General features: G+C 50.3%; 1 protein-coding gene across 8 annotated transcripts in view; it reads left to right on the top strand.

Annotated features, from left to right (window-relative positions):
* Positions 1 to 584: 584 nt before the first annotated feature.
* HM13 (histocompatibility minor 13) overlaps positions 585 to 24,685 on the top strand; it is a 37,348-nt gene continuing 13,247 nt past the window's right edge. For 3 of the 8 annotated variants that reach the window (XR_012491041.1, XM_074317224.1, XM_074317225.1), the window contains exons 1-7: positions 586 to 888; positions 9,142 to 9,240; positions 14,136 to 14,218; positions 19,408 to 19,496; positions 21,117 to 21,256; positions 21,361 to 21,486; positions 22,267 to 22,324. Coding sequence is in view for 6 of the 8 variants with exons in the window: in XM_074317224.1 (XP_074173325.1) it covers positions 706 to 888; positions 9,142 to 9,240; positions 14,136 to 14,218; positions 19,408 to 19,496; positions 21,117 to 21,256; positions 21,361 to 21,486; positions 22,267 to 22,324 (778 nt within the window). In the remaining 2 variants the exon portion in view is untranslated. Of the gene's footprint in view, positions 889 to 9,141; positions 9,241 to 14,135; positions 14,219 to 19,407; positions 19,497 to 21,116; positions 21,257 to 21,360; positions 21,487 to 22,266; positions 22,325 to 24,685 lie in introns of all 8 variants that reach the window. The other 5 variants (XR_002138829.2, XM_019748495.2, XM_019748493.2 and 2 more) reach the window with 4 other exon arrangements.

The following is a 24,685-nucleotide window of genomic DNA, read 5'->3' as shown; positions in this document are numbered from 1 at the left end:
ACTAGATTCATAGAGAAAGAGGTCTCTCTTAATTATTTATCGCCATTAATATGCTATGTAACATACATAACATCCTGTAAACTAACATCCTATAAACTTTATATTTTATTTATTTGTTTATTTTGTTCATTTTATTTATTGTCTTCCCAACACCCCCCCCCAATCCCACCAAACTAAAAATGCAAGCTTCATAAGGGTGCGGATGGACTTTTGCTTGTATTGTTCCCTCTATGTCCCCAGAGCCTAGGACAGTGCCTGTCATACAATTTTATACTCAAACATTAAACACTGAAGAAGTGAAGTAAAGATTAAATATTGGAATGAAAGCATGCAGGCGTAAACAAATTCTTAGTTATTAGGATGAGGCTCTGTGGGACAGCCTGGGAATGAGGAGCTCGACTGGGCCTGGGGAATGGGATCCTCAGGTTTCCCTCGGGATGGATGTCCACCGCAGTGGTCCAGGGTTCCTTTCCGCACCGCTAGCAAGTTGCGTAGCAACCGGACGCCCGGCCCTCCGCCACCGTTAGAGGGCGCGCGGGCGGGGAGACGTGAACGCGCACGCGTGCGCGGCACGGGCCGGTGAAGGAGGCACGTCACTTCCTGTTTCTTTAGGGGAACGTGGCTTTCCCTGCAGCGGCCGTCATCTCATCTGCGTCTCCGCTGCAGCGGCCGGAACTGGAGTCGGAACCCGCGGGCAGCCTCGCCATGGACTCGGCCCTCAAAGACCCGCATAATGGCAGCGCCGAGGCAGGCAGCCCGGCCAACGGCACGACGCGGCCGCCTTCCACGCCCGAGGGCATCGCGCTGGCCTACGGCAGCCTCCTGCTCATGGCGCTGCTGCCCATCTTCTTCGGCGCCCTGCGCTCGGTGCGCTGCACCCGCGGCAAGGTAGGGTCAGTGGCAAACCCCGCGCTTTCCTTCTCTCACCCGGGACACGGCTGACACCGACCCGCCTCCCCTAGACGGTACAGACTTTCCCTCCTTTCCCTGACGCTGGCCCTTCCCAGCCTTGATCACCACCGCTTCTCCACCCCAGGCCCACATCCCGGGGCTGGCCTTAGGTGCCCCGGGATCTGGGCCCCGACCCGCGAACCGGGTACCGACACCTTCCTCGAATAGGACCTGGTTTCTACCCCCACTCGCACCTTGACACATCCCTCTCTCTGTACATCATACTGAGAACACTGTCAGCCCACCCCCACATTGCGATTCGGGCACTAATTGCTCCGAGCTTACTGGACCCACCCAGCCCAGCTGCACCCTTTGCTCTGGCTGCCCATCCCGTCTAGGACAGTCATCACCCGTCCCGGGCTCTGGGTTAACCCCATCCTGTACCTCATGGGGCACTGGTCCCGAGAACTACCGAATGGTACAATCTCGTGTCATCCCTCCCTTAGGAACCCTGCCCCACACCATCCCATGGCAGATTCTAGCATCCAGGCCCATCCCTAGACTCTGACATCTGTCTAACTGGAATCTGTGCCCTGTAGTCTGCTCTCCCAGAACCCCCAGATCAGTTCCTTGCCCCTGCTTCAAAAAGATTAACGGAAGAATGTAGCCCCAGCTCAGCCCCCAGGTTTTGCATCACTTTCTGGAACCAATTCCCCTCAGCCAGCCCCCTCAGAACCTAGCACCTTGGTGCCTCCCTTTTTAACCAGGCATTGACCCCTCATTTTTCTGGTTTCCTCTCCCTGACAAGCAGCCAACCTTCTCCTACCTGTCCTAGCCTGAGCCCAGACCCTGTTCCAATCCCTAACCCTGTTCCCACCCCAGACCTTGACCCTGCCTCAAAGTAGCCTTTCTCCATATACCCCTCAAGACAGTCCCTCCACCAAATTGGGCCCACCTGCTGACTAACTGAGCTGCTATTGGCCTCCCTGCTGAAACTGGGCCAGACCTCATCCCTGGCCTTCCTCAGTGTCTGTCCCATTGGGTATCGAAGAGAACCCTAGCATCTTCCACCTCCCTATTTCCTCCCCCCCGCCCTTCTTCCCTATATTAAGCCCTCTCTAGCCCATTATACCAATGGCTTCTCACTTCCTGGTACCCAATCCCCTCCTCCTGATCTGCAGCTCCCTGCTGCTCCTCCCTAACCCAAACCTGAAGTTGAACCTCAGCGGAAGCTCTTACCCAGAGGGCAGGCCCACAAAGCAGCTGCCACTTTTGAAACTGCTCAAGCCTGGGTTTTGAAACATTGCCCAACTTGAGTGGGGGTGGAGGCCTGCCACCTTCCTTCCCCAAGATCAGAGTCAACTGTTGACTCTGGTCAGACGCAGAGGGGAGCAGTCAGGAAGGGCTTAGGTGGCCCCCTTTGCCTTTCTACTTTGCCTGTATTTAAGCAGAGTTCAGGTGGCCTTCAACCTCCCTACCATACCTTTCAGGCAGACACTTGGTACAAGGAGACTATGTGAAGTAGACCAGGACAAACGAGGTGACAGGCACCATGTGTGAGCTGGGCAGTTTGAGCTGAGGAGCTTCCAAAACGGTTTGAGTGATTATTGGCACCTTTGGCATATGAATCACTAATCTTTGAGAAAACACCTTCCAGGCAACAAAATTTCCTGAACCGCCACTGTTCTCTAGGGTGTGGGGATGCTGCAGAGATGAGTGGGTCAGAGCCCTGTCACCAGGGAGTTTAAGTGTCTGGATGAAGGAGAAATAACTCCCTCCTAATACAGGTGATTGGAATACAGGTAATGCTCGGGGTTTAGCGAGCAAAGCTGAGCATCCCTAGGGCAGGGCAGGGCGGCTTTGTGCCAAAGGTGGGCTTGAGCCTTGCTGTAGAAGACATTGAAGGCAGAGGTGCAAGGCAGTTCAGGAGATAGTGTGGCTGGAGCAGAGGGTCTGGATGGAAGAGAACTTGAGATCCACCGTGGCCTCTAAATACCTCCCCCTAGCATCTCCGGGGGGGCAGCAGGGGTTGGAAGACCGCATGAAATTGCAAACCGCCTGATCCTTACGCTCCTACCATTAGGATATTCTAAAGCTTACAAAGGCTTCATTCACCCTCTTTGATTATTCCAGCGACCAAGTGTGGCAGGCAGAGCCCATTTTATTATCCCCATTGTACAGAGAAAGAAACTGAGGGTCAAAGAAATTACTTCTCAAGCTCACTCTGCCAATTAGGAATAGAACCAGATGTCACTAGTCCTAGTCCAGGGCACTCACCGTGATACACAGGTTCCTCTAAAGACCCACACAAGTGGCATTTTGGCCTAGGAAAAGGACAGGACAAATGACTTCCTTCTTCTACCCTGAGTCATGCTTTCCTGGTCATTTGGCAATGAAAGAGAAAAGTCAATGGGGGGTCCCAGGCCTTTTGATTTCCCACCAAAGCCAGCTGAGAGAGAGCATGTGAGGACAGAATTCTCCCTGGGGCCAACTTATCCATAACAGGCAGGGCAAATTGTGACATGATAGGGAGAAGAAGGTGGAGCATCCAGGAGTGTGTTGGGAGAAATAGCCATGGGAGGAGCAATCTTAGAGGGTGCTCAGAGCAAATCCCAGCCCCAGCGAGCGATAGCTGCACATCAGATTGAAGAGTCCCTCAGTCAAGTGGACTGGGCTTCTGCTCTGTGCCAGACCCTGAGCTGGGTACCAGGAGTGCCAGGACAAAGAAGGCCAAGCCCTGCTTTCACACAGCTCCGTCACCAAGGAGAAACAGATGTGTGAGTCTCGGACTCAACTGAGTGCTGATGTGCCCCCTAGAGGAGTTGGCTTTGTGTAGAGGACTGAGAGTTCAGCAGGCAGAACCTGAAGAGGGAGGCCTGGGACCACAAGGTGTGTTCTGGGAGGCGGTGAGTAGTGTGACCAGAGCCCTGTACAGGGGCGTGGATGGGGCGGCAAGATGCTCATGGAGGGGCTTTCTGAGGTACAGAGTCCTGAAGGCAACAGTAACAGTTAATCTTCCTAGTTTCAAAATTGCTACACACTTGCACTTGTTAAAAAAAATTCAAGCAATGCAGCAGTATTTTAAAGGAAAAGGGTCCTCAGTACCACTCCTTGGAAATAACCCAGTTAGCTGTTCAGTGAGTAACCTCCCAGAACTTCTGCTGTGTGTATACGAACATTGTGCGTGTGCCTGTATGTATACCCATCGGTAAAATTTATTTTTATGTAAATCGAATTGTATAGCACATGATGCTCTACAACTTGATTTTCTTTTTTTCCTGTTAACAGTGTCTTGATCATTTTCCCATGTCAGTACCTGTGGGTCCAACTATTGTTCTATGGCAGGGAGGGTGGGTTTCACATGCCCAAGGTATAGAATTCCAGAGGAACAAGGGTGCACAGTGACTCTTCCAACCCCACTGCCCCAGTTCCCTCCGCAGTGGCAGCCCTGCTACCTGTTTCTTGGATAACAAGCCAAGAGATTCTGTGCCTTTACAGATAAACATATGCTTTTCCCCAGTTTTGCTGTCTAACTATTACATTTTGTTGGATACGCATATACACTCTTTTTTGCACCTTGCTTTTTTTCACCACACACATGTTGGAGGTGAATACGTCAGCATCTGTGGAGTGGTTGTGTTTCTTTATCAGCCGTACGATGTCCCACCTGGACCGCACAGTGTATTGAGAGCCCTGGTCCTCAAAGTGGGAGCCCTGGCCCAACGCATCAGCATCACCGGGTACTGGTGAGAAACGCACATTCTGAGCGAAACTCCAGGTGGACCCAGCAGTCTGTTTTCACGTGCCCTGGTGGTGACTCTGATGTATGCTTGCGTGGGAGAACCTCTCGCTTAGAGTCCCCCGCTGGTCATGAAGGTTGTGTCAGGCTTTTGCTGTTGCTGAAATTAAGCTCCCTGTACATTTGTTATTTCACACTTGTCTGTGTATTTGTAGAATAGATTCCTTGAAATCGGTTTTCTGGGTCCAAGGCTATGTGAGTGTTTTAACTTTACCAAGTCATCCACCATCGAGGTTGTGTCAGTTTACGCTCCCACCAGCAGAGACCTCGATTCCTGTGTAATGGCCACTTAGTAGTCCACCTTCCGGAGGTTTTTGAGCAGGGATGTGACACAGTCAGGTCTAGGCTGCAGAAAGCACTCCTGGCAGAGCGGTGGTAGGCAGGAGGAAGAAAGGAAAGAGGCTGGCTGGTGAGGTGGTTGGGTGAAGACTGCCGTGGGGGGGGGGGCAAAGCATTGGGGTGCAGGGTTCAGAAAATGCTTAGGAAGCAGAATTGGGGCGAGGTGAATGAGTGAAAGTGTGGTAAGGAAAGGGGAACCCTGGCGTCTCCAGCTGGAGTGACAGAGTAACAGAATGGTCCATGAATTCCAGAGCGTTTCTAGGGCATGGCCTGGAAGCGGTACTCCCAGAGCTCGAGGAGAGCCTAAGCCTCGAAGCCAGGCATCGGTCTTCCTTCACTGCTTTTGCTTCCGCCCTGATAACTGAACATCTAGAATATCACTGGAAGCTAAATTTATTCTGCTATTTGTGTCAGTTCCCCCCCCCCAAACTCTCTAATTATGTTGTGTGTTTCAGGAGCTACTGCATTTGCATAGGAGCATCTGGTTAAAAAAAAAAAAATCCAAATTGAATTAGTAGAGAATCCTAACAACATACAGTGTTTTTGTAACTACGAAGATTAAATGTTCTGTTACCATCAGGAGTCTGTTCCTCAGAAAGGGCTCAGGCTCCCCTAGTATCTTGCCACAACTTTCCAGCAGCAACTTCCAGATAGGAAAGGTAGAGAGCGTCTAGGGAATAATAGCCAAGAGTTTGGGCCTCACCAGCTGGCTTCAGTGTGAATCCTGGCTCTACCACTGCCGGCTATGTGACCTTACAGCACGTTACTTCACCTCGCTGAGCCTCAGTTTCCTCATCTATAAAACAGAGCTCTTAAAAGTACCTGCTGTGTAGGGTTTTTGTGAGGATGAAATCATGTAAAGCACCTAGAACAGTACTCGGCCCCTAGAAAGCTCTCAGTAAGTGTTATCCTTATTACTGTTAATTGTCAGTCAGATTTCAAGTCTGCCATTCTGACTCAACATTACAGCGTGGGATATTTATAACAATCACCCACAGAGGAGACCTGATTCCTCTGTATGGTGGAGCAGCTGTCCACCCTTGTTTGTCATCAAGTAATATTAAGCCCCTTCCTGCCCAGGTTACTGGGCTGAAGTGAAAGGAATACGTGGAAATGAGCCCTAACACTGGTTTGTAGGTGAAGCCAGAGTCCCCTGTATACTTTCACACCAGTGTGCTTGGCCTTTAAGGTCTTGCTTAAGTGGCATCTGCTCTAGCCACCTCTGACACTCCCCTGCTTCCCTACAGAAGTGGTGTCCTGTCTGTTTTCTCATGATTCCCTTGTTCATAATAATACAAATCGTTGCTACAGCTTGAGAGACATGCTCAAGGCACAGCACCAAGTACTTGGGGTGCAAAAACCATAGACTCCTGACACTCATTACAGCTGAGTAAATTGAGGCTCCGAGAGAAAATAACTCCCAAGGTCCTATAGTTGGAAAGAAGCAGAGCTGGGTGGCAGACTGGCCTTGCTGACATCAGAGCCCTCTCAGCCATTTGGCACTCGAGCTGTGTATTGCACCAGTACACATGTCTTATTTTGTCTCGTGTCACACTGTATTGCGATATTCTATTTACATGTCAAGGTCTTGGCCTACCTGCCTGTGAGCTCTTTGGGGTCAGCAGCTAGTCTGTGTGTGCACATGCACACGTGCGCCCGCTCGCCCACTGCTGCTACCCAGGCAACATTGAATTTGCCGAGGTACCCAGAGGGGGTGAGGAACTTACCCAAGCCCCTCAGCACACTGCTGCCAAAAGCAGAAACCAATGGCTGGGAGAGAAGAGGGAAGGAAAATAACCCTGCCTTGCAGTGTCAGTGTTGCTCATCCCGCTCATTGCCACCTCCCAGCAGAGCTGCCGGAGGGTGACTCACAGAGCCGGCTCTGGGAACTCCAGAGGGGAGTGCCTACCTGCCAGCCCTGTGGCCAGGCCACCTCCGCTCTGCATATGTGGGGGTTTGGTGAAGGGCCTCCTGATAATCGCAGCTCCTCATGCTGTCACAGCCCTGCAGTTTGTCGGGCTCTTTCACAATTCATCTCCTTTGGTTAAGCCTCTTGGCCCTTTGAGAGGTAAGTGAAGCTGGAGGAGGTCATCTGTTTGACAGATGAGTAAATGATTTGTCTCGGTCACCCCGTAAGCCCGTAAAAGAGCAATGAATACCTTGGCTATACTTTATATGCATCATTTTGTACATGTATGAATTGTATCTGTAGGAAAAATTCCCAGAAGTGGTATTGCTTAGTCAAAGGGTGTGTGCATTTGTGACCGGGACAGATATTGCCAACGTGCTGCCTACAGCAAGGCCGATAACCCTTCTGTCAGCAGTGTGGGTCGTTGGCACCTGTTTCCCCTCAGCCTCTCGAACTCAGTATGTTATCAAACATGGATTTTTGTCATTCTGACGAAAAATGGAATCTCGGTGTACTGTAATTTGAGCTTCTCTTATTAAGGATGAGAAGGAACATTTTTCCTGTGATTATGAGCCATTTGTCGTTCCTGTTCTGCGAATCTTTGTATCTTAGGTATGTGCAAGTTACGATTTGACACACCTACCAAATTGCCCTCCCCAAAAGGCTGGACCAGGTTGTACACAAACCGATGGCATTTAAACATCCCGGTACCCCACCTCTCCATCTCCTAGAGATCGTTTCATGGGCTCACTGCTCTATGCCCCATCTCCTTCCCTTTCTGCAGCCTTCCCTGCCGGGGTACAAGGGCGTCTCTGTGCCAAAATCTACCTCTCCAATTGTCACCCCAATAAACTTTTTAAAAAAAAGAAAGAAAAAAGACAACCTTTCCAGGCAGCTGCCCCCCGCCCCCAGCGTGTTCTTTCCTGTTGGTTTTTAAGAGGCAGCTGTGAGCCAAAATATTAATGAGACACTGCAGCTGAGCCTGATGCCTTCTCCCAGGGATGCTGGTGCCGTGTTCGCAGCATGGACAGGATGGGGGAATCTCGGGCGCTGCGATGAGCCTATGGCTCTTGTGGAGAGAGCTTCCCTTGGGCAGGAGCAGAAGTCTCATCTGACATTGCTACGACTTTCAGTAGCTGTAATATAAAACAGAATTAGACACATAAAAGGCAGTGAGAATTGCAGTTGGGACGTGGGCTTGTCCCAGTGGGGAAATCAGGCAAAGCTTCACTGCAGTGACAATTGCTGTGTCCTTGAGGACTGAGGATTTTGCCGAGCGGGGGGCATGGAGAGTATCATGGTCCTGGAGTGTTTCACTTCGTGTTTTTAATATAAATTCAAATCAGACTTACACTACTCATGATGGGTTTTCATTAGAAAGTCTTTCGGTGTGAAGTCTGTGAAGCTGTTTAATTCCTGTGTTACACTGTTATTCCATTTCCAAGTTTTTCCATTTTTATAGTACTGAAGTTATTTTGATTGCATTCCATTCTTTTTCATGTAAATATTTATCCTCTGTCAGCTCTTTACCCAGATCACACTCTTGCCAACTATAGCATCTGCCATTGTAAATTTAATTGTGGCTTTTACTCTTACCAGATTCAATTTTCCCAAATTTCTTAAGTTTAAGTGTTGTCAAGATTTGCTTTTCTTTGTGGTTCGTGTCTTCCCATGTGTGGGTTCAGCCCTTGTCAGTTTTGTTTGTCGTTTAGTTCCACTCACTATTCACTACCTGCTGAATAAAAGATGAATCATATTTTCCTGTTAGCTAACCCATAAGAAAATTGGAAATAGTGCTCATGAGTTCTGGGACTCTGTTGTTACCAGTTCCCAGAGTTTGTTCTTTCAGTTATTACACACTGTGTGCCTGCCTCTGCGATAGCTCTTCTCCCCAGATATGCCACCTGTGCACAGGGTCCCCCCTGGACTGTCCCGATTGGGGTCCAGATCTCCTCAATGGAAAAATAGCGGGAGCAGAGCATCTTGCCCCAGGGTGGTTGGGCAGCACCCCTGGCAGAGGGAACAACATTAATGAAACCTCAAGTCGGCAAAATATGGGAACCCCAAGGCACCTAAATGAACCAGGGCAGAGAGAGGGAAGGCAGTGAAGGGACTATTCGGACACCAAATTCTCACCAGTGTCCAGCCCTTAGAGGCCAGAACCACACCCCTGCTCAGTCGGCACCTTTCTTCTCGCCTCCAGAACGCTTCGGACATGCCCGAGACCATCACCAGCCGGGACGCCGCCCGGTTCCCCATCATCGCCAGCTGCACGCTCTTAGGGCTCTACCTCTTTTTCAAAGTAAGTCCTTTGCTTACCTGTCATGTCGTTTGGTTCCAGTAACTTTATTTTATTGTGTTTCCATTTTTCCCATCACAGGAGACATGCATGTTCATTTATGGAAAATAAAGAGCAGGGAAAAAAATCAGAATAATTTACCCTAGACCCACTACCCAAGGACAACCACTATTGGTGTTTGGAACTCTGTCCCACCAGTCTTTACTTCATGGAGCTTTTCTCCATGGAGCTTTTTGTTTTGTTTTCATAATACCCGTTTGGTTTCATTGTACTGTTTATGTTGGGATGGGTCTAGCTGATGTCTCAGACATACCTCCACCATACTAATTGCTTTTTTTTTTTTTTTTTAATTTATCGAGGTTTATTTTCCCAATAAAAGTTACACAGGCTCAGTGTTGAAAACCTGGAAAATACAGAAAAGTAAAAAGGGAAAAACAGCAGTCATCCAAAACCCCACTACCAGAGACAGTCACAGATTCCCCTTGGAGGTGTGTCCTTCCACTGTTTCTTCCAGTGCATGGTTTTGCCGTAGCTGTGACCACGTGCTGTGTTCAGTTTTGTAGCTGCTTTTTCCACTCCACATTAATAACATCATAAGCATTTTCTCATGTTACTGCAAACTCTCCTTTAACTTTTTAAAAAATATAACATGTACTATTTTCTAATTATAAAGGTAATATATGCCGAAAACTTAAAGGGAGGGGAAATCTTAAGAGAGGGACACGTGCACAGAGCTAATCCCTACGAACATTTTGGCATATCTCCTTTCAGGCTTCTAATAAGCATATTTTTAACATAATTATTATTATAATAATAGTGTTGTGGTGTGTGTTTTTTAATAGTACATCACAAGCGCTTTTTTCCTGGTCATTGAAAATTCCTCAAGGACAACCTTTAATTTACTTTTTAAAAATACCACATACATGGTAAAATTTTTTCAATCTAAGGGAAGGTACAAATGAGCCATAATCCTCTCCCCAATATAGTTTCTTGTGAATCTTTCTTCTATGCATAGGTCTACATTTATGTTAAATTTTAAAAATAAATACATGTCCCAAACATAACGATTCTTACCATGGAGATATTTTTGTATCAACACAGTCAAATCTACCTCATTCTTTTTTAACAGCTGCTCGTGGTTCTGCTTTACAGATGTGCCCTGAAGGGTATTTAGTGCTGGGGCATCAGAGCAGTGCTGCCGGGAACGTCTTCGTGCACATATCTTGGCATGGGCACATATTTTCAAGTATATCTGCAGTGGGATTACCAGGTCAAATAGCATCTCCACTTGTAATCTGGACAGATAGTGCCACGTCCCTCCAAGGAGACTACCAGTTTGCATCCCCTCTAACTAACAGTCACAAGCGTGCTGGCTTCCCTATACTCTCACCTGCATTGCATAGCATCCAGATTCATTATTTTTACCAGCCTGCAAGTGAGTCAAAAACGTAATTGCTAACGCTTGTAATTGTTTCCTATTTCATTGCTCCCTCATTGTTGGATCAGAACTACTCTTTTTAATGGTTTTCAGGATATCCTTTCAAGCAGATACGCCACAACTGACGTACCACGTCCCCCACTTTAAACAGAAAAAAATCATTCTGATTTTTACTTTTATAAATTAAGAGTACATCAAATAACATTAGGTATTCACTGATTTTTTTTTTCCGGACCTCGGGTGAAGAGTAGAATTTATCAGATGCTTCTGAGTCGTGGCACACCATCATCAGTCCACGTCAGGCCCCCTCCTTGTATTCCCCCCTCTACCCCGGATGCCCACCTCCATTTCCTACTTCCACTTCCCCCTCTGCCAGAGGCACCTGCTCTAATGATTTGACTTATGTGTCTCCTTGTAAAATCTGTGGTGTTGGTGTATCTGTGGGTATTGAGTGAAAGTCTAGTTTCCATGAATAGAATTGTGCGATACATCCCCCTCTGTTTCCTTTTCCTTTCCCCTGTTCTTTTGAAATCTTTCTGTCATTCTGTGTGCATCTAGCCCACCGCCTCTGACTTGGCGTTTAGCAGATGTGTCTCAAGTTTCTGCTGTGCTGAGTGCCAGGAACACACACCCAGACCCTTGCCTCAAGACCCTCTAACACTTTTAGTATTTAGGGTTCTTTCCTTAGGCTAGATTCCGCAGAAAGGAATTTCTGGCAGGAGAGGGTACGCACATTTTTACTGAAGGCACTGGGTGCCCGTTGCTCAACTTGTCCTCTCCTGGCGGGTAAGCACATCCTGCCTTCTGCCAGAGGGCACAGCATACCCCTTTCCCATGTTGACATTTCTTCTGAAGGCAGTTGCCTGGACAACACAGCCACCAGATTTCTCCCAAACTCCAGACTGACAACTGGTTAGTTGGTTTGCTTAACAGAGACTGTCACTCAGCCCCTTCCCTCCTCTCCTCCTGACAGGGAGCACTGGAGTATATTAACATTTGTCAAAATCATAAAATTTACTTGATCCTACCGCATCTAAAACTGATTGCTTTAAGGCAGCTTTTAAAAGTTAAACTTTCTAGCAGCCAGGGTACAAAGAAAGTGAGACTTGGCACACAATTCCTAGCCCACACAGTCAAGCCAGCCAGAAGCTGAAAGGTGCAGCCAGAGAGAAATGTTTCCTGAGGGCCCACATTGAAAGAACACTATGTGAGCGGCACACCACATGATCTTAAGGAAAACAATCTTAAGGAAACATGATCTTAAGGAAAGATCTGTGTTCACAGGTCTTTTCTTACAGCATTCACATTAGAGACCACTGGTTTGCTCATCCATTCACTCATTCTGTTGACATTTATTGAGTGCCTGCTATGTGCCTGGCCCTCTGCTGGATGCTGGGGACATCAGAGTGACAAAAACCCGTCCTCAAGGAACTTCCTGTTAAGTAGTGGAGACAGACACTCATTAAATAGTCACATAGGTGAATGTGAAGTTACAGTCCTAGGAAGTGCTGTGAAGGTCTGCAGCGCCAGGAAAGCAAAGAATCAGCCTGGAGTAAACCCCTGCTCCTGCCGGGGCCCCTCCATTTTAGACAGCAGCACCTCCATCCACCTCTCTACACAGCGAAAACCCCGGAAGTTACCCTGCTCCCTGTTCCTTCTCAGCCCTCATAGCCCCTGCGTCTCCAGCTCCAGGACAGATGTGGGATCTGACCACTGATCATCACGTCCCTCCCTCCCAGCCCAGGGCACCACCCTTCCTCCTTAGGATTATGCAGTGTCCTCCTCACTGGACTCTGCTCCCACTTTTACCCTATAGAATCTGTCTTCCACATGGCAGCAGAGGGATCCTCCCAGGCCATCACATCACAGCCCTGCCCTCAGCCCTCCAAATCCCTCCTTTTCACCCAAATGACTCTAAAGCCTTTTCACACTGCTGCAGCATCTGTCTGCCTCCTACCTTCCCAGCCTCATCTCCTGACACTCCCTCAGCTCCAGGCTCAGGCCCTCACTATTCCCTGCACTTATAAGCATGTGCCTACCTCAGGGCCCTCGCACTCGCCCTTCCCTCTGCCTCAAATGTTCTTCCCCCAAATATCCTCACAGCTGCTCCCTTCACTAAGGATCCTACTCCTAAATGAAGTGAATGTCATCCTGTTGGGGGCTTTCGCCTGTCTAATTAGCAGCTCTTCCTGCTTCTCTCTCCATCTCCTTGTGCTGCTTTGCTTTTCTTCTTGGCTCCCATCACCACCTAACAATATATTGCATATTCGTATCTTTGGAGATTCTCCCTCCCTCATTGCCACTTACCTGCCTTATTCCTTGCTGTGTCCCTAATGGTTGGCCCGACGTCCTACATGTCATAGGCAGTCAGTAGACATGAGCTGAATTAACGACGGCGTAATCATGTCAAGGAAAGCTGCTCTGAGCTGAGAGCAGAAAAAGGATGAGTCAGGTTGGCCTATGTGGAGAGAGGAGAGCATCCAGGCAGCAGAAGGCATGAGCACAGACTGCCCCGGGCGGGAATGTGACACCAACAGGACTGCAGAGAGGCCAGTGTGGCCGCAGCATGTAGCCAAGAAGTGGTATGGCGTGAGCCGTGGCTGAGGACATCTGCAGCGGCCATCGTGAGGGCCCAAGAGGCCACAGTGAGGACATGGGCCTCAAGCCGTGAGGGAAGCTGCTGAGAGGCATTAAGCAGGGGAGCGACGTGATCAGCCGGGCTTTCTGGAGAGTGCCCTGTGTCCCCGTGGCCCCCGAAGCAGCACACGGCCTCCCAGTCAGAGGCCATTCGCAGTGACAGATTCAGATGATGCAGCGAACGTGGCGCCACATGGCAGAGCTTCCCAAAGTGCAGAGTTAGCACGTGACGGTGGCTTTGGAGCACTGAGACAGAATGTTCCTTGGTTTTACTGCACACCCTAAGACCCAGAAGCGGCTGTCAGGGCCGGCGGTCAGAACTTGCCACCATCACCATGGGAGGAATTGTCCAGAAGAGCATTAAGTGGAGTGGGGTGCAGATGACTTGTAACCGGCGTGCCTGGGACCTTGGTGGGCTGTGGGGGCTCCGTAGAACAGTGAGGAGGAAACTTGAAAGAGAGTGTGTTCTGAGATCCAAACAGTGCTCTTGGGACTCTGAACTTCAGACTCCCCTCCCCCATAATTCCCATGCAGGATTCTGGGCACAAACATAGTATTGTCTGTCTCCAGGTAACAAAGCCACCAAGGTCAAACCCTTGGACAGACTCCTTTGGGAGGTGCATCTTGCAGCCCGAGGTTCCTCTTTTTTTTCCCCATAGCCACAGAAACTGGAAGGCCCCTAGTGCTCTCAGAGATTCTTTCTGACACTGTTTCCCAACTCTAGAGGGGTGCAGCCAACTTCCAGAAGAGAAGCCAGGACTCTGGTTTCCTCGCAGCCACCAGCAACCCTGACTTCCTGTTTCTCTTTGTATTTCTGCCTCAGATATTCTCCCAGGAGTACATCAACCTCTTGCTGTCCATGTATTTCTTCGTGCTGGGAATCCTGGCCCTGTCCCACACCATCAGGTCAGAAGGCATCTCTGCAGCCTTTGAAGCAGCTTTCTCAGGAGCCAGTACAGGGTCTTGGATGAGAACATGACCTATGGCATCATTCAGAGCCAGGTTTGAATCCTGGCTGTAAAACCCAAAGGCATCCTCCCGTGTCACACCGTAGTTTACCTAGGATAAGAGCTGTAACCTCTCTGGGCCACAGTTTCCTTACAGGGACTGATGAGAGTATTCGGTGAGCCCTCTAAGAGTATCCCCGATTGTTGGGAAAGTAGTATTTGTGAAAAGTAATGTCATGTTACTTGTCGCAGTACTGAGCTGAGTAACACCAGAGCTTCGTATCAGGTAGTGTAGCCTGTGGCACCAAACACTCAGCGAGGCGCCTCACACGTGATCTTATTCCATAAAGAGAGAGGGGCAGTTAGTGAGAAGATACGAGTGCAGGCTCTGGAATTTGACTATCTGACTTTGAATCCAGACTCTGCCACTTAATAGCCTTGTGACTTTGGGCAAGTTACTTAATCTCTCTGGCCTCAATTTCCTCTTCTGAATGTAGAGGAAAATACTGGTACCTTCCTCATGGATCATGTGGAAAGCTTTTAGCACAGTGTCTGGCACTTAATGTGCTCAGGAACCACTAATTGTTGCCATTATTATTTTTATTATTATTATTATTATTATTATTATTATTATTATTATTGTGTTAACCTGCCAGATAACCTTATATGGTTAGCCTTTGCTTTTAATCCTATGTTACATTCTGAAACCAAAGCTCAGAAGGGTTAAGAAATTTGCTAGGATCACACAGCTGATAAGCAGCAGAGCCAAGATTCAAATCCAGGTCTGAGTGGCCCCAGAGCTCATTTCCTTCCCAGTGCCACCTGCTCAGATTGCCACCTGCTTGTGTCACTTCAGTGGGGATGAAGGACCTAGACCAGTGACCCTCAGGTGGGGCTGCTGCTGGCGTTTTGGATGTGCCAGTTCTCTGCAGTGTAAACATTTGGCACCCCAGCCCTCTTACCAAATGAGAGTTGGGCCCCCAGCTCTTCCCCCAGCTTGTGGCTACAAAAGTGTCCCCATCGGTTTCCATCTGGCCCCATAAGGTGGTACAGCCTCAGGCTAAGAACACTGAGAGACTGTGAGGTGGCCAGCAGACCAGAAAGTTCCCAGAAGGAAGGAACACAACTTGAACTCAGCTTGGAAGGGTAGGAAACCTGGGAGAGGTGCGAAGGAGGGTGGGGCCAGGCCAGGAGCTGGAAGGTCTGTGCAGTAAGAGCACAGTCAGAGCAGTTAGAGAGAAAGCTAGAGACACAGAGCAGGGTCTGCTCACAAAGGCATTGAATGCCAGGTGAGTTTGGCTTCATTCCTCTAGGCACACTGGCAGGACAGCCCGGTAGTCAGTAGTGTGACCTCAAGAGGCAGACAGCCCTGGCACCAACGCCTGGCTCTGCCGACTCCGTAATTTGTGTAAGCTACTCAAGCCCTCCGAGCTCCATTCCTTCACCTGTAAGATGGAAACACTCCAAGTACCTCCTGGTAGGGACATGGGACCGATCCAGTGAGCTACATCTCTTACTCGCCTGGAGCACAGTGCCAAGTGCACTGTAAGTGAGGTCACAGCCTGAAGTCACAGCTGGCACTTGAACTCTGGTCTTTTGATTGAGTTCAGTGTTGTTCAACTCCACCTACCTACACCCACAAAATCTTGGTCTAGCCACCTTGGGAGAATTCTAGTCCAGCCCCAATCCCCAAAAAATGATGGCCCATAGAACCTGAGTGACTTGGACCTAACAAGACGGGCAGAGCCAGTCACCCTTCCTCAAAGGGACAGACCTCTCCCTCCCTAATGGGATGGGGTGGGGCAGTCACTGCCAGGCACTGGGGTCCCTGCTTTCCCATCCTGATTAGGATCCCCCCAATTCTCAGACATTACACCCCAGCATCTGCAAAAGGTTTGAGACACCCCCTTGCCCCCCAGCCCTCCCCACACCCAACCACCATCACAGAGTGAGAGAACCCAATTTATTTTGAAAGCCACTATTAGGACAGGTGCTGAGGAACTGATTATTTCACTTTATGTCAACAACCCTGCAAGAGAGCCCTCCATCCAACTGCCCAAGCAGAATATTTGGAACCTGTATCATTTTGACAGGTTCCTTTTTTTCCTATAGAACAATAACTGAGGAACATTGCCCCAAATTTGTCATGGATTAGCCAAGAAACAATTATCCATGTCTTTTAACGAATTCATAACTTTTACTGATAGAAATTATCAACAGAAAATAGAACCAAGAGCAGCTAAAACTGCACATGGTAAAAATTGTGAGTGACTGAAAATTATCAGAAGAATCACTTTTTTGGTAAAATTCAGAGCACAAAATTTGACCTGGGAAGATTCGATCTTATAAAAAGAATTGGTCGCCATGGACAGAAGAGCTGCTCAACATCCAGAATCACAGCTCGCCTCTGAAAAATATGTTATGGACTAAAAACTGGGATGAGTGAAATCATTATTGTAAAATTTACATGGAAAAGAACTGAATTGGCTGTAGAGGGGGAGGGAGGGCATAATTTAATCAGGCTATTTAGAAAGTTGGTCCAAGAATTACATTTATTTTTCTTCTTCAATCAAATTGAGTTTTTTAAAGTATTTTCTCAAAAGTCTACAGTGTTGTTAGAATTTTGGTGAGCTGTTTATATCCACAAATTTAGAGTCAGCCCTTCCTCAGGATCCAACAAGGTCTGAAGGTTTGAGACAGGGAAACTGAGGCTCAGAGGGGTCATATGACCATCAGCATTCATAGCTGGTAGGAGTAAAAAGTAAGGTTTTGAGCCCGGGCCTGTCGGACTCCACGGCCAATATTTTTTCTAGTTTTGGCAAAAGTGAAGGGGAAGAGGGTGGGCCGGCAGCCCTCTCCGAGTGGGACTGCATATTGACAGAATAGAGGCCTGCTGGAAGGCAGTAAGGCCTGAACCCCAAGCCTCATCAGCCCCAGGTCTTGTGGGATTCCTTCACCACCACCACCATCCCCCAGCCCACCTCAAGCCTCTTTGGGAAGAAACCGCAGTTTGGAGTGTTGGGGTAAGGCAGGGGCCGCAGCCTGCCTTTAGAGTGCAGTCACCAAGATTCGAGCCTGTGCCAAAATCCTTCCTGCCAAGAAACCACAGCCTCTTTTTATCACCTATTAGCTCACACCCCACCCAGCTGACCTTAAGAGGAAAAAAGACCCATAAGGCCAAAATCTGCCACTCTGGGAGGAGGAAGCAATGTCACCAGTATCACTGACCCGTGCATGCCTCCTACCCCCAGGAGAGAAAGGCAGCAGGATGTGGTTTGCTAGCAGGAAGTAATGACCTTTAGGTTTGACGTGAGCCATCAGGGGCCAGAAAGAATCTGCCTGCGCCAAAAGTCTGCATTCAGAGGCATTCAGCAAGCATTTGCCAGCTGCCTCCCAGCACCAGGCCTGGCAAGGGTGGGATGAAGGTGATAAGCCAGGAACCCTGCCCTCGAGGTCAGTCTCACACCTGCCATGTTGCTCGACTCCTGTCCTGTGTTATCCAGCAACCCCTCTTTTCTTGGGATAACAAAGACATCAATCTAGAGATTTCCTACTTGAAGTTGAAACTGCAATTAAGCTTACTGAGTGCCAAGCATTCTTTAATCCTCTTAATAAGATTATGAGAAAGCTGTTATGGTGTTCCAAATGAGGAAACAGTTGCAGTTAAGTCACTTTCCCAGGGTCACACAGCTAATAAGCAGCAGAGCTGGGATTCAAACCCAGGACAGCAGGCTGCAAACTCCATGCTCTTAATTGCTGCAGAGGGCAGACTGGAGTGAAGGGCTTAGCTCCTTAGGCCTTCTCTCTGCCTCTGCATGTAGAGTCTGGCTTCAGACTCCCCCCAAAAGTGATTCAGCAAACTATCTGAAAGTAGCTTCCAGCCTTACCCATCCCAGCTTCTGACTTCCACCTCCTCAGAGCCTGCTGTGGAAGACCACTCCCAGTTCCCACGTCTCTGTTCACAAAGCCCTTTTCATTCATGCCACAGCCTTGCAGACTAGGAGGGATTGGCTGACAAGTAGGGAAACTGAGGCCCAGAGATGCTTCTTAACTCCACCTCTTTCTCCAAGCCCCAGGGCCTTAGAAGGAGGGCTCCCTTTTTCCTGCTTTTACCACTATTCCCTGGGTACCTCTTGGCCTGCTTCCATTTACCCACCAGTTGGGAACACCATTCTGGATTTGCTCACCTCATTAGTCGTGTCAGTCTATCTGATGTTGCCGAATGCTTTCGAGCTCGGGCTCTGGACAAGTTTCAGTGAAGGAAGCTCACAGTTCTCACATCCTCGCTGTGGGTCCAGTGCTAGACTAAACTCCCCTGCTCCCTCTCCTGTCTTTGAGACAGTTGGTATTATTGTCCCCACATAGATCTGAGGAGACAAGCCACTGAAGTGGCTCACTTAGGGTCACACGGCTCATATGTGGCAGAGCAGACTTCAGGGCCACCCAAGCTTGTAGCCACCCCACATCCTGCCGCCCCCAGGACCAGGCTGGGCCAAGAGGCCTGGTATGCTAATCTTGCTCTGAAGGTGATCCAGAAAAGAAAGTCTCTGTTCCCTGCCTGGGAGGAAGCAGAGTATGCTGGGTAACAAGAGAGTGCTTCCAGCGTGAGGCCAAGCCCGCCTGGAGTTAACATGAGGGTGCTCTGGCTCTAGGGGCTGTGATTCATCCGGCTGATCAAGTCCAACGAGTTTGTAAAAATATCATGCCTCACAAGTCACAGAGTGAGGCGACCGTCAGGTCATCTGACTTAATAGGTCTGGAAAGGAGTCCAAAAATGTGCATTCTTGACAAGGGACTTACATAGACAACGAATGGACCAGACTTTGGAATCCATTGCTCTCCTAAAAATCGTTTTACGTGAATGTCTGCCTCTGTTCTGTGTTTCTTGGGTGATAACCAAGAGGCGGTACAGAAGCACTAGGAGTCCAGGGCCCGAGGTTCGAGTCTCAGCTCAGATACTGGCTCCCTGTGTGGCCCTGGGCAGTGACTTACCTTCTGAGGGTCTCTGTTTCCACATGTGTACAATGGGCACAATAGCACCTGCCTGTTGCGACAGCTGTGAGGATACCAGAGATCCCAGCTGTGAATGGGGGTTTCGTGGGGTGCTGCTGGGGCTGTGGTTGCCAATCTGCTTGGTCTTTTTTCCAGCCCCTTCATGAATAAGGTTTTTCCAGCCAGCTTCCCAAGTCGGCAGTACCAGCTGCTCTTCACACAGGGCTCCGGGGAGAACAAGGAAGGTCAGTGCTTCCCGCTTTCCCTGCCTGCTCCCCCTTTATCTGCCCGATGTTGGGGCTTTCCGGTAGAGCAAGTGATGGCGAAAGTGGGTTCTGGGGTCACACTGCCTGGGTTCGTTCACATCCCAGCCCCGCCACTGCTTACACAGGGGACTCTGGGTGACCACCTCTACCTCTCTGAGCCTTGGGTGGTGGTGGTGTTGTTTCATCTGTAAAATGAAATGATGTTCTAGTAGCTCCCTCGGAGGCATGTGGTAGGCTGCGAGTAGGTGATGAGTAGAAAGCATTCAGCCCCCTGCCTGGCTTAGTAAGTACTCAGTAAAAGTCGGCTGTTATCGCCGTTTTTATCATGCTATTTTCAGTACAATTACTTTCCCACCTAAGATTTGAAAAGGAGGTTCCATGGCTTTTTAAAAAATAAAAACTACAGGGAATGGGGAAAAGCCAGGGCATTGGGGATTAGTTAGGATATGGGTTCCAGTGCTGTCACAGGATTACCAATGTGTTAACCAAATGGAAGGTGTTTCTCATGTAAAAGTCTGAGCTTGGGGATGTCATGCTCTCTCGTACTGGAGCCTGGCTCATTCTGCCTCGTCCCTAAAGAGCAGTGATTCTTTTTTGCATCTCTGGTGCATCTGTACCTAATCAATTATTGTGAAATTAAAAAGAAAAGAAAAAAAAGCTAAGCTTGTACCACGGGTCTTCAGGGTCCCAGGCTCCATCTGTCTTTTGCTCTGCCACACTCAGTGGCCCTTAGGTCCAGGATGGTGTCCCACCAGGCAGGAGAGGCAGCTGTACCACGGCCCCATTTAGCTACAGGGGAAGCTGGAAACTGTGGCCCTGAGCTAGTTGGCCTCTGTCCAGACCCAAATCATCAAGGTGCTGTTACCACAGAGGAAAGGACAGAAGCTAGGGCCAACCAGCAGTCTGCTGCACTCTGGAATCTGAAACAAATGGCTGTGCTCTATAACCCTGGGCAAGCCCCACCACCTGCCTGGGCTTCCTTATTAGGAAACTTGAAAGTGATGGAGAATGGTTCTAGTGCAAGGGTGTCTACCCAAGGCCCTCCATGGGGCTCCCTCAGGGACTCCCTCCTGCTTTTCTTCCAGGCCCCCGTCTCTTACCTTCTCCCTCCTCCTCTTCCTCCTCTGCTAGTGACGTAGGGCTGCCAACAACCTTCTCGATTCCTTTGGTGACAAAGTAGAAAGACTCCTGAAAGAACTGGGACCTTGTTAAAGACCTGGGCTCGGTGGTAGCTGGACTTGATTGAGTACCTACTGTGTGCCAGGCACTGTGCTGAGTGCTTCGTAAAGACCATCTCACTTGCTCCTCACAGCAGCCTATCAGGGACATGCCATGGTCCCCATTTTACAGATGAGTCAACTGAAGCTCAGAGAGGGCGCTGCCTCCCCCCAAGGTCACCCACCTACAAGTGCAGAGCCCATGCTTCCAGCACCACCGACCACCTCCCACTGATCCCACACCAGGCTTGTGTTCTGTCTGAGCCCCCATTCCCTCCTCTAGGAAAATGGAGGGGTTGGGTGTGGCTCCCATGAGCACTCCCGGCCTGTGCGCCTCTGACAGTGCCCACAGCCATGCCCTCCTCCGTCCAGGGGCTGACAGGTGGGAGGGGCAGCCCCGCCCCGGGGAGTGGACTTACCCGGCCTCTCTGCCCAGAGATCATCAATTATGAGTTTGACACCAAGGACCTGGTGTGCCTGGGCCTGAGCAGCATTGTTGGCGTCTGGTACCTGCTAAGGAAGGTGAGGAGCCAGGGGCTGGAACAGCGGGGAGAGGGGTGAGCGGAGCACGGGGGGGGTGGGGGGGGCGTCGTCAGCTGATCTCACTCCCACCTTCCTTCCCCCAGCACTGGATTGCCAATAACCTCTTTGGCCTGGCCTTCTCCCTTAACGGGGTGGAGCTCCTGCACCTGAATAACGTCAGCACCGGCTGCATCCTGCTGGGCGGCCTCTTCATCTACGACGTCTTCTGGGTGAGTCTCTTCCCCTCCCATCTCTCTGGCCCAGGCAGCAGTCATCTGATTGAAGGCAGCAGCCATGGCCTGGAAGTCAAGGCTCCAGAGCAGGTCCTTTCTGGGCTGAGCTGCCCTCATCCATGAAACAGGAGAGAGTAGATTCCCCTCTCACTGAGAGCCCACCCTCTGCCCTGTGCCCCCCTCATCTCTTCCTCACAGTGGCCCGACAGGGGTGTTACTTGATCCCATGTCTCCCTAGCAAGTGAGCCGAGACTCAGACAGGTTCAGGCAGGGTGGTTAATGCTGGTGAATGGGCCCAGCACGGGCACTGGGCTGGGAGGCCGAGCTGCTGTTGACAGCACACTCCGGCTGCACCCAGCCCTGGGCCGAGGGCCCTGCCACACTGATGCCGAGAGGCATGGCAGTCCGCCTAACTGCGCACCCTTTCCCCAGCCTCACAGCCTCTTCTCCCCTTAAGTGGGTGGTACTGGAGGACTTTCTCTCTTGCGGGGCAGAACCCTCGATGAACAGGAAGCTGGCCAGGACCATCAGAGGCCCTTTTCCGACTCCTTCGAATTGCCCCTTTTTGTTGCCCAGAACTAGGAGCCCAGTGATGCGTCCATAGAACTAGTATTGGTGGCTACCTACTCTCAGCCTCGCGTCCCTTCTGGAGCCCCACCCTGCCCCCTGCCCCTCTCCCTGCAGATCTCAGGCAACAGCACATTGAGGAACCCGAAGACAGTCATTCTGTCCCACCCAGCCCCCACCTCCCTCCAGACTCCTCTCTTCTCCTTCTAGGTATTTGGCACCAACGTGATGGTGACAGTGGCCAGGTCCTTTGAGGCACCAATAAAATGTAAGTGACCACCCCTGCATGGGGAGCCCCCTGCCCCCACCCCAGTGGCCCTTCCTCTCGTGGTCCCTGTTTTGGTCATACCTGTCCCTGAGCCCTCCCCCTCACACCGCGTCCTCATTGGTTCATCTGGCTGAGTTCGTGCACAGTGACCCTCTGTCCAGCCCTTGGTCACCGTGCACTGTGCTGCGGGTGGGCTGGAATGGGAGCACGCACAGAGAGGGGTGGCGGGACACACAGGCACCTCAGAGAAAGAGACCTGAAGCTCCCCTCGCTGGAGCCCTTGAGCGCCTAGCTGGCAGGCAGTCTGTCCTGCGTCTCTCACACTGCCCTGGGCCTGCTCTTCAGTGTACCCATTGTTTGTAAATATTAGGAAATCCAGCTACAAGCATCATAAACAATGTGGAGATTTTGTTATCACACGCTGCAGCAAGTCCAGTGATAGTGTCTCAGTGTTGGGTTAATGACCCTCGGTGGAGTTGCTAAGAGCCGACGTGACTTCATTCCTCCCACCACCACCCCATTCTCAGCATGCCCCCCGTCCCTAAGCTCATGTTGTCGTGGTTCCCGGGATGGCTGCCACAGCTCCCAGCGTTGACTCCTCACACAGCCATGTTCGGAGACAGAAAGGGGGAACTTTGTCACTCTTTCATCAGAGAGGGATGTTTTTCCCCAAATCCCTGCAGCCTCCCTCATATTTCACTGGCTAGAATTGGGTCACAGGCCCAAATCCAAACCAATTATCAGCAAGGGGGGTGGGGAAAGCATGATTAGCTCAGAGTTTAAGCCTTAGACTACTCAGAAGTCACCTTCTGGGATCACGAGACCCAGAGAGGAGGACAGAATCACCCAGGCATGACAGCAAGGACAAAGGGGAGGATCCTGCTGGGGAGGCCTCCGCAGTGAGTGAGCTCCGTGGGAGGCAGTGGCTCAGCAGTGGGCAGGTGTGGGGAACTTGGCCTCGAGAGACAGTCGAGTAATAGCTGTCTCTCTCACAGTTAGTCTCCACTGCTGTAGTTCTTGACCATGAGCTAGAGAGGGGCTCATGGCCGCATACTGCTCCTAAATGCTATGATCCCCGCTCAGTGACCCCAGAGGAAAACAAGTTTCTCCCAGCTTTGGTTTGAATAAATATATGAGACGTGGCCTGGCCCATGAGCCAGGCACTCCCGCCAGAGCGATGGAGGCTCAGTGTGGACAGGCCTGGGTCGCTGCCCTCCCCAGTGCCTGGGAGCACAGTATTTGAATTGGCAGCCCCCCAGAACCAAGGGTATCAAGTGAGGGCAGTTCTCCAGAGCAAGAGACCAGACATTGGGTAAGCCAGATGCTGGGTGATCCCAGCCAAGATGTCAGGGAAAGCTTTCCTGGGTCATGAAGGAGGAATATGCATTGACTCAGCGTGCGGGGGCAGTATGCACATTTGAAAGGGAGAGTACAGCTTCAGCAAAGAGCTAGAGGCAGGAAAATGCGTGGAGCGCCCTGGGAGAAGACACTCAGAGAGGGAGTGTGGCTGTGTTTAGGGGAGCAGCAGGAAAGACGCCAGATCCGGGGAAGCCAAGGGTGTCATGCCAAGGAGCTTGGACACTGCCCAGGAGTGATGAGCCACTGGCAGGCTCTGACCAGGGAAATGACACTGTCATATTTGGTTTCCGGTACTTAGAACCTGGCTTTCTGGCTAGGGTGAAGGCCAGTTGCCCTCCACTGCTAGGAGTAGATCTCAGAGGCAGTATGGAGCGGAGGTTAAGTGCACATATGCTGAAGTCCGGCTGCCTGGACTTGAATCCCAGATCTGACGCTTGCTGGCTGTGTGGCCTTAAGGAAGACACTTCTCTGGACCCTGGTTTCTGCATCTGCCACTCAGAGTTGAACGGTACCAGGATTGAGATGATTGAATGAGGGGATCTATAAATCATTGTGACTGCATTCAGCGCAGGAAGAAGTAGGCAGAGGAGGGCATCTGTACATTTATTAGGGAAGCATAAGCTTACCCACAACCCTAGCGTGCCTCTGCTTGCAGACCATTGGCCAGAGCTGGGTCATGTGACCACCCCATGCCGCAAGCGAAGTCCAGAATTCAGGGACCAGGATTGTCCCGATTGTCTTAGCCTTACAGCTGCCCCACACAGAATCGGAACTGGGTTAGTAAGGAACAGGTAGGGTAGCGGTTAACAATGTGCAAATCATCTAGTCGTCACCACGACCCTGTGGGCCCGTTCTGTAGTCATACCCAGTTCACAGGTGAGAAAACTGAGGCACAAAGCAGTTAAGTAACCTGTGCAAAGTCACATAGCAGAACCGGGATTCAGACCCACACAGTCTGATGCTGAAGCCCACACCTACCTGCTCTTCTACTCACACGACCCT

The sequence above is a fragment of the Rhinolophus sinicus genome, linkage group LG13, assembly GCF_036562045.2.
Source record: "Rhinolophus sinicus isolate RSC01 linkage group LG13, ASM3656204v1, whole genome shotgun sequence".
NCBI classification, from domain to species: Eukaryota; Metazoa; Chordata; class Mammalia; order Chiroptera; family Rhinolophidae; genus Rhinolophus; species Rhinolophus sinicus.
The sequence above is the reverse complement of the archived record's forward strand: the minus strand, read 5'-3'. Positions and strand labels throughout refer to the sequence as shown.